An 11,361-nucleotide genomic window follows, 5' to 3' on the forward strand; every position below is an offset into this window, starting at 1 on the left:
CGGAAATTTACAGTAATGTATGTTCACAGTGACTGCACCAGCAGAATAGTGAGTGCAGCTCTGGAGTATAATACAGGATGTAACTCAGGATCAGTAATGTAATAAAGCCAAAAGAAAAAGAAAAACCAGCTCACCTGCAAGACGTGTACGGATCAAAAAAACCAACAGGGAACAATCAAAAAGGGAAAGGATCCAGCACTGAAAATGAACTCATTTAATGCATATTAAAAATACAAATTGTGAACATGGAGGAGACAAAAAACACCCCTAAATCTGGTTTACATGCTCCGAGGAACAACATCTTAATCATAACCAATGATTAGGTTATGATTAAGAGGTTGTGCTGGATCCGGTGGTGTAGCTAGTGGTTCAGCTCAGTGGGGGCGACATCTGAATGGACCCCTAACCTGGTAACAACTATAGTATCACGCCTTAATAATGGGTATAGAGGAACCTCAGCAGATGACCGCGCTGTTACTGAAAATAAATCTACACAAAGGCCAACGCTGATATTACCGCCATATGGTGACCATATAGTGGTGGATATCAGTGCTGCAGTACATGTGAGAGATTATAGTACAGTTATAGGTGGTGACTTACAGCTAATGTTCTTTCTCATTCACTTTTCTCATCTTTTCTTTCCGGCCCAGCCCGACATGACGACTTCTCCAGCCAGGGCTTGTCTGCAGAAATTACAACACAGACTCATCTGACTTCTCACATTTCCAGCCCCGACCCCATCTATTCCAGACCTGCACAAACCCCTCATCCTCCTGATACCCCAATACTGAGCCACTGCTATCATATGTGCCCCTATTACTGCATCTGTCGCGGGTGGGGAGGGCGCAGCCACTTGCGCTCTCGCTCGCGCTCGGGTCCGGCGCTGCTGCTGCTGCGTGCTGCTCGGTGGCTCGAGCGGTGGGCCGGATCCGGGGACTCGAGCGGCGCTCCTCGCCCGTGAGTGAAAGGGGATAGTTTTAAGTTGGGGATGTGGTCCGTGACGCCACCCACGGGTTGTGGTGAGGTTGGGACACCACCGCTGCTCTGGACAGGGATCCCGGGAGCGATGACAGGGAGCAGCTGAGATGTTTCTCTCCCCTCCGTGGGTAGGGGGATTTTGGTGGTCCCGGGGCCCGGTGATGGCGACTGGGAGGTGGATTGCGGGGCTTGGCGAGGTGCAGGGTCGCGGGGGCAGCGCAGTGCCAGACGGCACGGTGGTACTCACTGTTAAATAATGGGTTTAGGGCGACAACTGCATAGCCAGTATATAATGATTGGAGCGAAGATAGGTCAAAAACATATTATGAATTTATTCAGATAAGAGTTGGAGGGTTACAGTCATTAGAGAAAAATAACTGTCTTGGCTTGAGTTAATAGATGGAGACAGATAGAAAAAATAACAGTTCATATGCCTTACATAGCTGTGATGTAGTAAGCCGTCTCTCTGTCTGTAGATCGTCTGGTCGGGTTGGTGAGTCCGTCTTTCTCCTCCCTCCTTCTCCTCTACCTTTGAAGTGTGGGCTTCTTTTATAGCCCAAACCCCTCCTCCTGATTGCCCTTATCTCTTTACATGGTAACACAAAAACTAACTATCCTTATTTTAGGTTGAGCATTACATCATGTCACGTGGTACGTTTTACCCGCGAAATAAGTGTACCTGCGCACTAGAGACTTGTAACAAAACCTACTTCAACTTATTTATAAACCTTTGAAGCTCGCTGAACTTTGACCTTAGAGTAACAGTAAGACGTTTCTCATAGCTATTTCAGCTCTTAGCCCAACATTCCAAACAGAATATAGCTCTTCTTTGACAACTTTGACAAACAATGTCAGATGGCTTAGATGAACAACTAGCAGATGACTTTGGTTTTACCATCTCAAACTCTTGGTTAACATTTTCCAACTTACAGACTCTCCTTAAAGGGATGGGGCAATATACATACATTATATGAATGCATGTAATCCAGTCTATGAATCAAATCTCCATAAACTCACTATTTTACAGTCCCCCCTTATATGGAAGTTTGATGAACCCCGGGAAACCCTAACTCAATCGTGTCATCATTCGTATCACATACATTCTTGTTGGAAATTCTAGACCAATATTTGACTTGATAAACCAATCTGCAACTTTCTGTCAAAAAGTCATCTTGCGATTTAACATTCCTCTAAGAATGTTATCTTCCTTTTTCATTTCTATTTTTATGTTCCTATATATCTTCTGAATTCTACACATCACAAAAACTTGATATATAATACACATCAAAACTAATAAAAATATGATTATGATGGGATTAAATAAAACATTACCCAACCGCTGACTGAAAAGATGACTGAGACCAGGAATGTACAGATTTACTAAAACTCTTCCACCAAGTTCTACCTGACATTCCATTCCATTCGTGTTCAATATCACTTAATTCACCTTGTTCATGTCTGAATATAATTTCTGCTTCCTTTAACTGTTTCGTTAATAAATCTAACAAACCCTTGTCTTTCTTTATTTCACTTGTCCACATATCCCAAGGAAAATCATTTATCTGTGATAAATTGAATTGTATCGGAAATGCCGTTAAGTTTCTCTTTCCTATAGAAGTGATATTAAAACTTCCTTCCTTCTTTGAAAGAGATCTCACATTTCCTTCTATACAATACAAACCCATAGGTAGGTTTTCCTTATGTACACAAGCAGAATAGATAACAGAAACCTTCTCTGCCTCAGACATGACCTGAAAACATATCTTAGTTGGACTTACTGGAGTCACCAGATCATGTATTGTCTGTACAGTCTCTATTCTCGCATGACAAGAAGAATGATTATGAAAACATGAATGATAAATCACCTTATCCTGTCCAGGTAAACACATCACCTTAGAAACAAAATGCAAACATGAAGAAATGTCTACTTGTTCAGTGTTCACTCCATCAAATGCAAAATCTGTGTACTGCAGTTGATAGAACACTTGTTGTGTGTTGCTCACAGGTATACCCAAAACTGTAACAGGAACAATAGTCCCCTCTCTTCCAATCACCGGGATTAGCGATGTGCCAACACAAATGTTTCGTTCACATCCTAACCACTTATTTACCCACAAATCCGTATGATTCAATGCAAAATCATACTCTACAGGTAAATTTCGCAGTATTCCCAGTGGAGTAATTCCACTCTGTAAAGCTTGTGCAATCAACTTTAAATTAGAAGAGTACTCTACCTGTATCTCCAGGCACGCTTTAGCTACTTGTGTTTCGTGTGTGCTTTCCACGAGAGCTAATGTAGCATCCTGTAGATGTGACACGGAAGAGCCTAGTACAGCAGCTGTATTCATTACCATCTTTTCAAGAAGTTGATTCAGACTCTTCTGAACCTTTACACCTTTTCCTCCAATAAAACCAATATTATCCAAATCTGACTTAAGTGTCTGTATATTCATGGCATTAGTCAGACTTCCCACTGTCCCAATTCCTCCCAGAATTCCTTCTAACACTCCTCTCTTACTCCTAGTCTGAGTAGTTCTTTTCCCAAACCATTGTTCTATCCCCATCTCCATGTTTATGAGATGTGATTGACACTGAGGAAACCTGGTAGAGATCTTCCAATGAGACATATTGAAAGTCCACACCATTGTCATAAATTCTCCATCCCTTAATAAGGACTTGGACTGAAATTGATTAATTTGGAAAGGAGTAGATGGCATGAACCTCGTGTCTGTGCATGCACTATCTGCTGCTGACCAAATATTCACACTAACGTCTTTACAATGTCTGTAATGTGTCTTTGTTTCAACGCAACACTGGTAAATTCCAGAGTCCCTGGAAGATGGATTTTCTATGGAAAAAATGAACGTATCATCCATCCACCTGATATTACCAATCTGACCTCTGTGAATGACATTAATTGGACTGTTTAAAAAACTTCCCAAAAATGATGAATTTTTGGTCCATGTCAACAAAGACTCAGAAGGCAATTTCAACCTTGTGTTACATTTTAACATTATGGGTAATGTATTTACTTTGTTATGTACTGTCTGTGGTGAAACCCTTATTTCCGGAACTATAGTGTTAGTAACGGTAAACACTACAGATACCTGAACTTGCACAGGTTCCCGTGTTATCTGGAAATTCCATGTTTTGACCCAATCTTTATCTCCTTCTGTGATGGAGAGTAAAGAAGGATCCAGAATTTTCCCAAAAACCTGAGTTTTTAACAAAATTTCTGTTTTGGATCTTCCAAACTTTCCCTTTGCAATCATGTCATTTGTAATATCACCGGACCATACAGCAGGTTCATCACCTCTGATCTCTATGTTCCAGTATAGTACATCTGTAGGAGAACATTCCCATGTACCAGTTTTATTATTGTGTACATATTCTCCTTGTAATTGTGTGAATCTAGTTTTAGGTCCTGCAATCGCATGTAATATTATGTCTGTGTCGTGTATGAAATGTAATTCAATGCAACATTTTGTTCCATATCCCATGCAGATATTTCCTGTTATCTCCACAGAATCGTCCGTGATGTTCTCTGTCAGTAAGTTCCGTGTATCTGATCCTCTTGGTCTTCGAGAATGTTGAATCTCTCTAGTCTGTTCATTCACATCATTGGCGATTGTTCCTTGATGTAACATGTAAACAATGACGAAAATAAAGCAAAGCAGCAGGAACGTAGATCCCATCACGTAGAAGCTTGTCTTGAGCTTGGGAAGATGTTCTTTCTCCAGAAGGCTTGATGTCATCTTTCCTTCACAGTCTTTAGGTTCTTTATTCCAGTTCGTATAGGAATCCATTTCTTCCTGGAAAGAAATGCAGTATCATTATTTTGTCACAAATATTTTGCACTGGTCAACGTGAACCCACACTTTTTGTGTTTTCCGGGTCTTTTTTACCACATTTGACACTCGGTGCACAAGAATCATGACTTGTCCCATAGTCTCAAGGACTTCAAATGGACCTTCCCAATTACACTCCCATGGACCACTCTTGCGAAAAGTTTTGATCATCACTAGAGCACCTTTCTTGAATTTGGACTCATAGGGTGGCTCCATTTTCTGCATTCTCGATGCCGCATATGGCAGAATCGCTTTCAGGTTCTCCTGTAGCGATCTCAACCATTGGGACCTTGAGATAGCATCTTTTTGTGGAGTGGATAAAAATGGCTCATGTGGGAACCACAATGGCATTTTTCTTCCCGTCATCAACTCAAACGGAGTGAATTGAGTTGTAGAAGAGATTGAACCTCTTATACTCATGAGTATGAAAGGAACCTTGTCAACCCAAGTGTTACCTTTGTCCAAAAGCATCTTTGCAATTCTGGACTTGATTGTCCTATTCATTCTTTCCACAATTCCCGCAGATTGTGGATGATAGGGGACATGAAATTGCTGTCGCGCCCCTAGAATAGCACAAGCAGTTTGCATGATTTTACCTGTGAAGTGGCTACCTCGATCGGAGGTAATCATCCTTGGGATCCCCCAAGTACAAAAGACATGTTGTACCAATTCCCTTGCTGTGGACAAAGCATCATCTTTCCTAACAGGTAATATTTCTACCCATTTTGAGAACACATCTACCACAATCAATGCATACCTGAGACCATGTTTACCTGAGGGTAAAGGACCAATATAGTCTATCTGCAGTGTAGACCATGGACCATCTGCAGGTGCGATCCGTAGAAGTGGTGGCTTCTGTCCTTTAGGTCTTGGATTTATTTGGGCACAAATGAGACATGATAGTACAACACTTTGAACTGTTTCGTCCATTTTTTCCCAATAAAATTTCTCCTTGAGAATGACTAACAATTTCTGTTGTCCCAAGTGACCTAAACTCTCATGGTTGTATCGAGTGAATGCTACCTGTAGATGTTTTGGTACAACTGGACGCAATTCTTCATTTGAACTGTGACACAAAACCCCATTTTCACAGATGAAAGGAGGCTTTGGATCATCCAGAAAAATAACAAGAGAAGGATCTTTTCTCTGTTCTTCTGCAAATGAAGGTATGTACGTGTCTGTTCTTTGAACCGCTGAAATCTCAGAAGGTTCAGAGTCAAACACTTCCTCTCCTGTCAGGGCAGCTTCTTTGGCTAGAGCATCTGCGGTTGCATTTCCTACAGATAACTCATCATCAGATCTTTGATGTGCAGCGACTTTAACTATAGCAAATCTATTTGGGGCCCTAGATGCCATCTCAAAAATTGATTCTAGAGTTTCGCGGTGCAACAAGGCTTTGTTGGACGAGTCCACATAGCCTCTCCTTTCCCAAACAGGCAGGTAATCGGTTAGGGATCTGACAACATAGGAGCTATCACTGTAGATTACCATTGGAGTTTGATCATCAGCTTCATTCAGCTGTAGGACCATTCTTACCACTTCTATCTCTGCCCTTTGAGCTGAGAAATGACTTGGTAACTTGTGTTTTACCACTTGTCCTCGCTTGGAATAGAAAATTCCATATCCTGTGTGATAGTGTCCTTCCAGAAAAAATCTAGAACCGTCTACAAACACAGGTTCATCTGCGTCTTCCGACTGTCGTCTGAAGAGAGATGGACTTGGTTCATGGAACGTTTCTATGCAATCATGGGTTTGTCCTTCATACTGCATCAATTGAGGAAGAACATACTTGGCCTTGTAATCTACCTCAATTTGATTTGGAGACAATGAGAGCAACCAATGGGCAAATCTCTGATTTGACACACCTGGGATGTTTTTCTCAAAGAGAAGTTTCAGTGTGGAATGTGGCGTTTGGAGAATAACCTTATGGAACCCGATGATGTGTTGAGTGATTTTTATCGCAAAATACACTCCCACCAGGTGTCTTGCGCACACCTCAAACCCCCTCTCAACAGGTGAGAGAAGCTTAGAGAAGTACCCCAAGATTCTCCATTCCCCCCCTTGCAGCTGCAGCAAAACCACAGAGATACTTGTCTCTGAAGTGTGTGCTTGAAGCGCAAAAGGTGCGTTCCTTTCCACCATACTTAACGCAGGTGCGTGTTGTAGATCATGTTTCAATTGTGTGAAGACTTTTTCCTGTTCAACACTCCAGGGACCAAAATAATCATCATTGTCACCTTTTAAAAGATCATACAAAGGTCTGGCTTTGTCAGCAAAATTTTCAATGAAATCCCTTGAGTAATTTACAAGCCCTAAAAAATGTCTTAGTGCCTTGTGTGATGTTGGAATTGGAAGAGATGCAATTGCCTCTATTCTGTCCTGTAGGGGTCGCCGTGTACCTGGACTTAGCAGAACTCCTAAAAACCTGACCTCAGTCTGCATCAGCTTGACCTTTTTGGTATTCAGTTTTAAACCTGCATCATGCAGCAGCTCAAACAATTCTGCAAGCAAGATCACGTGCATCTCCTTGTCCTCCGTACTCAACAAGATATCGTCCACATATTGCAATAAACATTCCGGACGAGAAAATTTCGACAAAACGTTCGCTAGCGCCTGATGAAAAATGCTTGGCGACATACTTGCCCCCTGAGGAAGACGACAGCATACAAATTGCTGATCGAGGTGGTTGAATGCAAGCTTATATTGGCAACTTTGCTCAATCGGTATACTGAAAAAAACATTACTGATATCCAATACTGAGAAATACCTTGCCTTAGCATCCAATCTCGACATCATGTCATGTGTATCAGCTACAATCGGTGCTACATTGGGAGTACACTTATTGAACATCCTTAAGTCCAACAACATCCTATAGCTACCATCGCTTTTCAGAACACACCACAATGGATTGTTACAAACAGAATTTGCCTTACGTATGACACCTTGAGCCAACAATTCCTGTATAATCTTCGACATCGGAGCAACTGACTCCGGAGGCAACTTATACTGACGCTGTGGAGGTGGGTCTCGGCCTTCAATTTTGACAACTACATCCTTCATTGTTCCAACCTCATTCCTGTACTGAGCCCATAAAGAAGGAAACCGCTGTACTAACTCAGTCAATACTTCATCACCACCAGTTTCAGGCCACAAATGATCTGCTGACACTACATCGGTCAAACAAATGGTCCCGACATGACTATATTCATCTGGATCAATAACTACCGCCTTACAACCGTTAGAAGCTTTCCAAACTGTTTTGTTACCCAAATCAATAATCCAGCCATGCTTTTCCATAAAATCAGTGCCAATTATATTCTCAGTATCCTGACAACACCAAATATCCATTTTCGTTTTCAAAAAACCAGGTATTTCCAAAGAAACATACTGCGCTAAAGTCACATTTGTTCCATTTTTACCACTGAAACCAACAATTGTGCATACAGGGGAATCTGGCTTTAAATGTAAATCAACATTTGTGACACTCAATTGCGCACCTGTATCAAGGAGAAATGTTACTTCCTGACCTTCAAGATTTACCTTTAAAAATGGTCGACCACAGCTATCCATTGAAACTCGAGTGACGAATTCCAGTGGATGGAGCCTGGGGACCGGCTTTGCGAGTCAGGAGGATGGAGAAGGGAGAAGAGCAGCAGGTGTCTTGCCCCTTCCATCCAATCCCTGTATGGTCATTTCCCTTATCTGTCTGGTCAGAGGTGCATATGGTGATTGGTTATTTCTGTTGTCAGTATGAGTGGGCGTATATGGTGATTGGTTATTTCTGTTGTCAGTATGAGTGGGCGTGTATGAAGGTGGAGGTGCTGAAGATGGGGGAGGTGCACTGGATGTGTTTGGCATCAGTCCATTTTCCTTACCCAGCCTTTCCTCAGCTCCCGCCCTCAGGAATTTCTTGCATTCCCACTTCAGGTGTCCGGGTTGGCCGCAAAAAAAGCAGTGAATTGTGCTTTTCCTGTTACCCCCCCCTGAATTCTTGTTTTTAGAATTCAACACCGGTCTTTTGTTGTTTTTGATCTGCTTTTCCTGGGATACTAATGTGTCAGTGTTCCCTTCTATCATGGCTATTTTTGATTTTACCTGATTTTGCTTCATTCGTCTACGTATTCTATCAATAAATGATGTGGCCTCTTGTAGACTTTCCATTCTAGAAGCTATTTCGAATGAAGCAGGGTCCAAATATTTAAACTTTTTAACAAAGGCCTTGATCATGGAAGGCGGTTCTTGATCAGATCCGATTTCCATTATCATTCTGTAGGCCTGTTCAAATTTGACTACAAAGACAAATGGATCCTCCTGTATGTGTGTCTTAAGGTTTTCTAACAATTCGACTGTTGGGATAGCCTCTCCTGTGGTAAAGAGAATTAACTTTCTCAGCCTATCTTCCTTTGTGTCATGGATCAGGTCATTGTGTTCGTCTGTCCTAGGTGTTGCTTGTAACCTTTTTGCCATGTGGGAGGGAAGCCATACCCTGAAAATCTTGTTTCTCTGTTCATTTGTTAGATTATATTTATCCGAATGTGACTCAAAAATGTCCGCATTATGGAAGGCGTCCATTTTATCATCATATTTGGGTATGTCTTTAATGATTTTCATTAATTGGTCATGGATTTTAATGTTAAGACGGGCGGCCTTATCATGTAACTTCTTTTTCCGAAGTTCCTCCTCATTCAGAGTCCCGTCCTCGGCCGTATCCAGCCCGTCCGGTACGTCTGAACCTAAACCTGATGCAGGTGACTGGGAAGCATCTGTCTTGTTCTGTCTCGTATTAACAGATACATATTTAATATCTTTCCGTAGTTTTGATATTAAATCTGCTCTTGTTTCCAACTGATCCTCCAGATGTTCGATATGTTCTGCTAATATCGAACAATTTGGACAATCTGTTGTCTCTGCCTCTGTGACGTGTGTGTCTGTTGTATTGGGCGTGTCTGTTGTTATGGGTGTGTCAGTCACCATGCAGATAGTGTGTGCATATGGCTGTGCCCCACCCACCATGGAGTTGTAAGTGTATACCATACCCAATACATTCTGTATCTTTTTCTGTAACCGATTTACAGTAAAAAACTTCTTATCTAACTTAGTATTCTCAAGTTCACATTGCCGGTACAGATTTGACCATAACTGTGCGTCACTATGTGTATGATCAAATGAATACTCTACATGACAGTTACTAAAATAATCATGAATAAAATCCATTTCTCACCAATATGTGATGCTTGTCCTTGAATGGCTTCAACCGTCTTATGGATGGATGGTCCTGAGATGGCTCCAACCGTCTTATGGATGGATGGTCCTGAGATGGCTCCAACCGTCTTTTGGATGGATGGTCCTGAGATGGCTCCAACCGTCAAGGCTTGACACATACGACCTCCGTGCAGCTTTGTCACGTTAAACCTCTCTTAGGTTCTGATGTGGACACAGTGTATCGTCTTTTGCCTGCAGCTTGGGCAGAGAGATTACTCCCAAACTCACAGACCCCCCTTCTTGGACAAAGGGCAGGGAATGACGTGAGAGAAAAAAAGAGTCCTAATCGCTGTGAATAGGCAGCGTGAAAAAAATCACCTCGCACAGAAAACAGCTGTGTTTCACAATCATTCAGGCTGGTGCTCGCCAAATGTTAAATAATGGGTTTAGGGCGACAACTGCATAGCCAGTATATAAATGATTGGAGCGAAGATAGGTCAAAAACATATTATGGATTTATTCAGATAAGACTTGGAGGGTTACAGTCATTAGAGAAAAATAACTGTCTTGGCTTGAGTTAATAGATGGATAGACAGATAGAAAAAATAACAGTTCATTTATCTTACATCGCTGTAGTGTGTAAGCCGTCTCGGGATGATCTGTAGATGTCTGGTCGGATGAGTCCGTCTTTCTCCTCCCTCCTTCTCCCTCCTTCTCCTCAACCTTTGAAGTGTGGGCTTCTTTTATAACCCAAACCCCTCCTCCTGATTGCCCTTATCTCTTTACATGGTAACACAAAAACTAACTATCCTAATTTAGTTGAGCATTACATCATGTCACGTGGTACGTTTTACCCGCGAAAAAAGTGTACTTGCGCACTAGAGACTTGTAACAAAACCTACTTCAACTTATTTATAATCCTTTGAAGCTTGCTGAACTTTGACCTTAAAGAAACAGTAAGAAGGTTCTCATAGCTATTTCAGCTCTTAGCCCAACATTCCAAACAGAATATAGCAATATGCTGACAACTTTGACAAACAATGTCAGATGGCTTTGATGAACAACTAGCAGATGACTTTGGTTTTACCATCTCAAACTCTTGGTTAACATTTTCCAACTTACAGACTCTCCTTAAAGGGATGGGCGAAATATACATATATTTATGAATATATGTACTCCAGTCTATGAATCAATCTCCATAAACTCACTATTTTACAGCGTCAAAAACTATATCTCCACTGTAAATACTCCCCCTGTCCATTTGAGTGTGGCCCCTAGCCCCCGGGTCCGGAGACTCTCAAGCCACGAATAACCACCCCCCGGATCCGAGCGG

The 11,361-nt window shown here is 41.8% G+C and overlaps 1 protein-coding gene across 1 annotated transcript; it reads right to left on the bottom strand.

The window, feature by feature from the left end:
- Positions 1-602: 602 nt before the first annotated feature.
- LOC142257351 (uncharacterized) lies at positions 603-10,104 on the bottom strand. Its single transcript, XM_075329476.1, has 3 exons — positions 10,048-10,104; positions 2,757-4,790; positions 603-683 (listed from the first exon to the last, which is right to left on the bottom strand). The coding sequence occupies exons 2-3, from the start codon at positions 4,782-4,784 to the stop codon at positions 603-605; spliced, it is 2,109 nt and encodes a 702-aa protein (XP_075185591.1). The 5' UTR covers positions 4,785-4,790; positions 10,048-10,104.
- Between the last annotated feature and the right edge of the window lie 1,257 nt (positions 10,105-11,361).

The sequence above is a fragment of the Anomaloglossus baeobatrachus genome, chromosome 1, assembly GCF_048569485.1.
Source record: "Anomaloglossus baeobatrachus isolate aAnoBae1 chromosome 1, aAnoBae1.hap1, whole genome shotgun sequence".
In the NCBI taxonomy this organism is placed as follows: Eukaryota; Metazoa; Chordata; class Amphibia; order Anura; family Aromobatidae; genus Anomaloglossus; species Anomaloglossus baeobatrachus.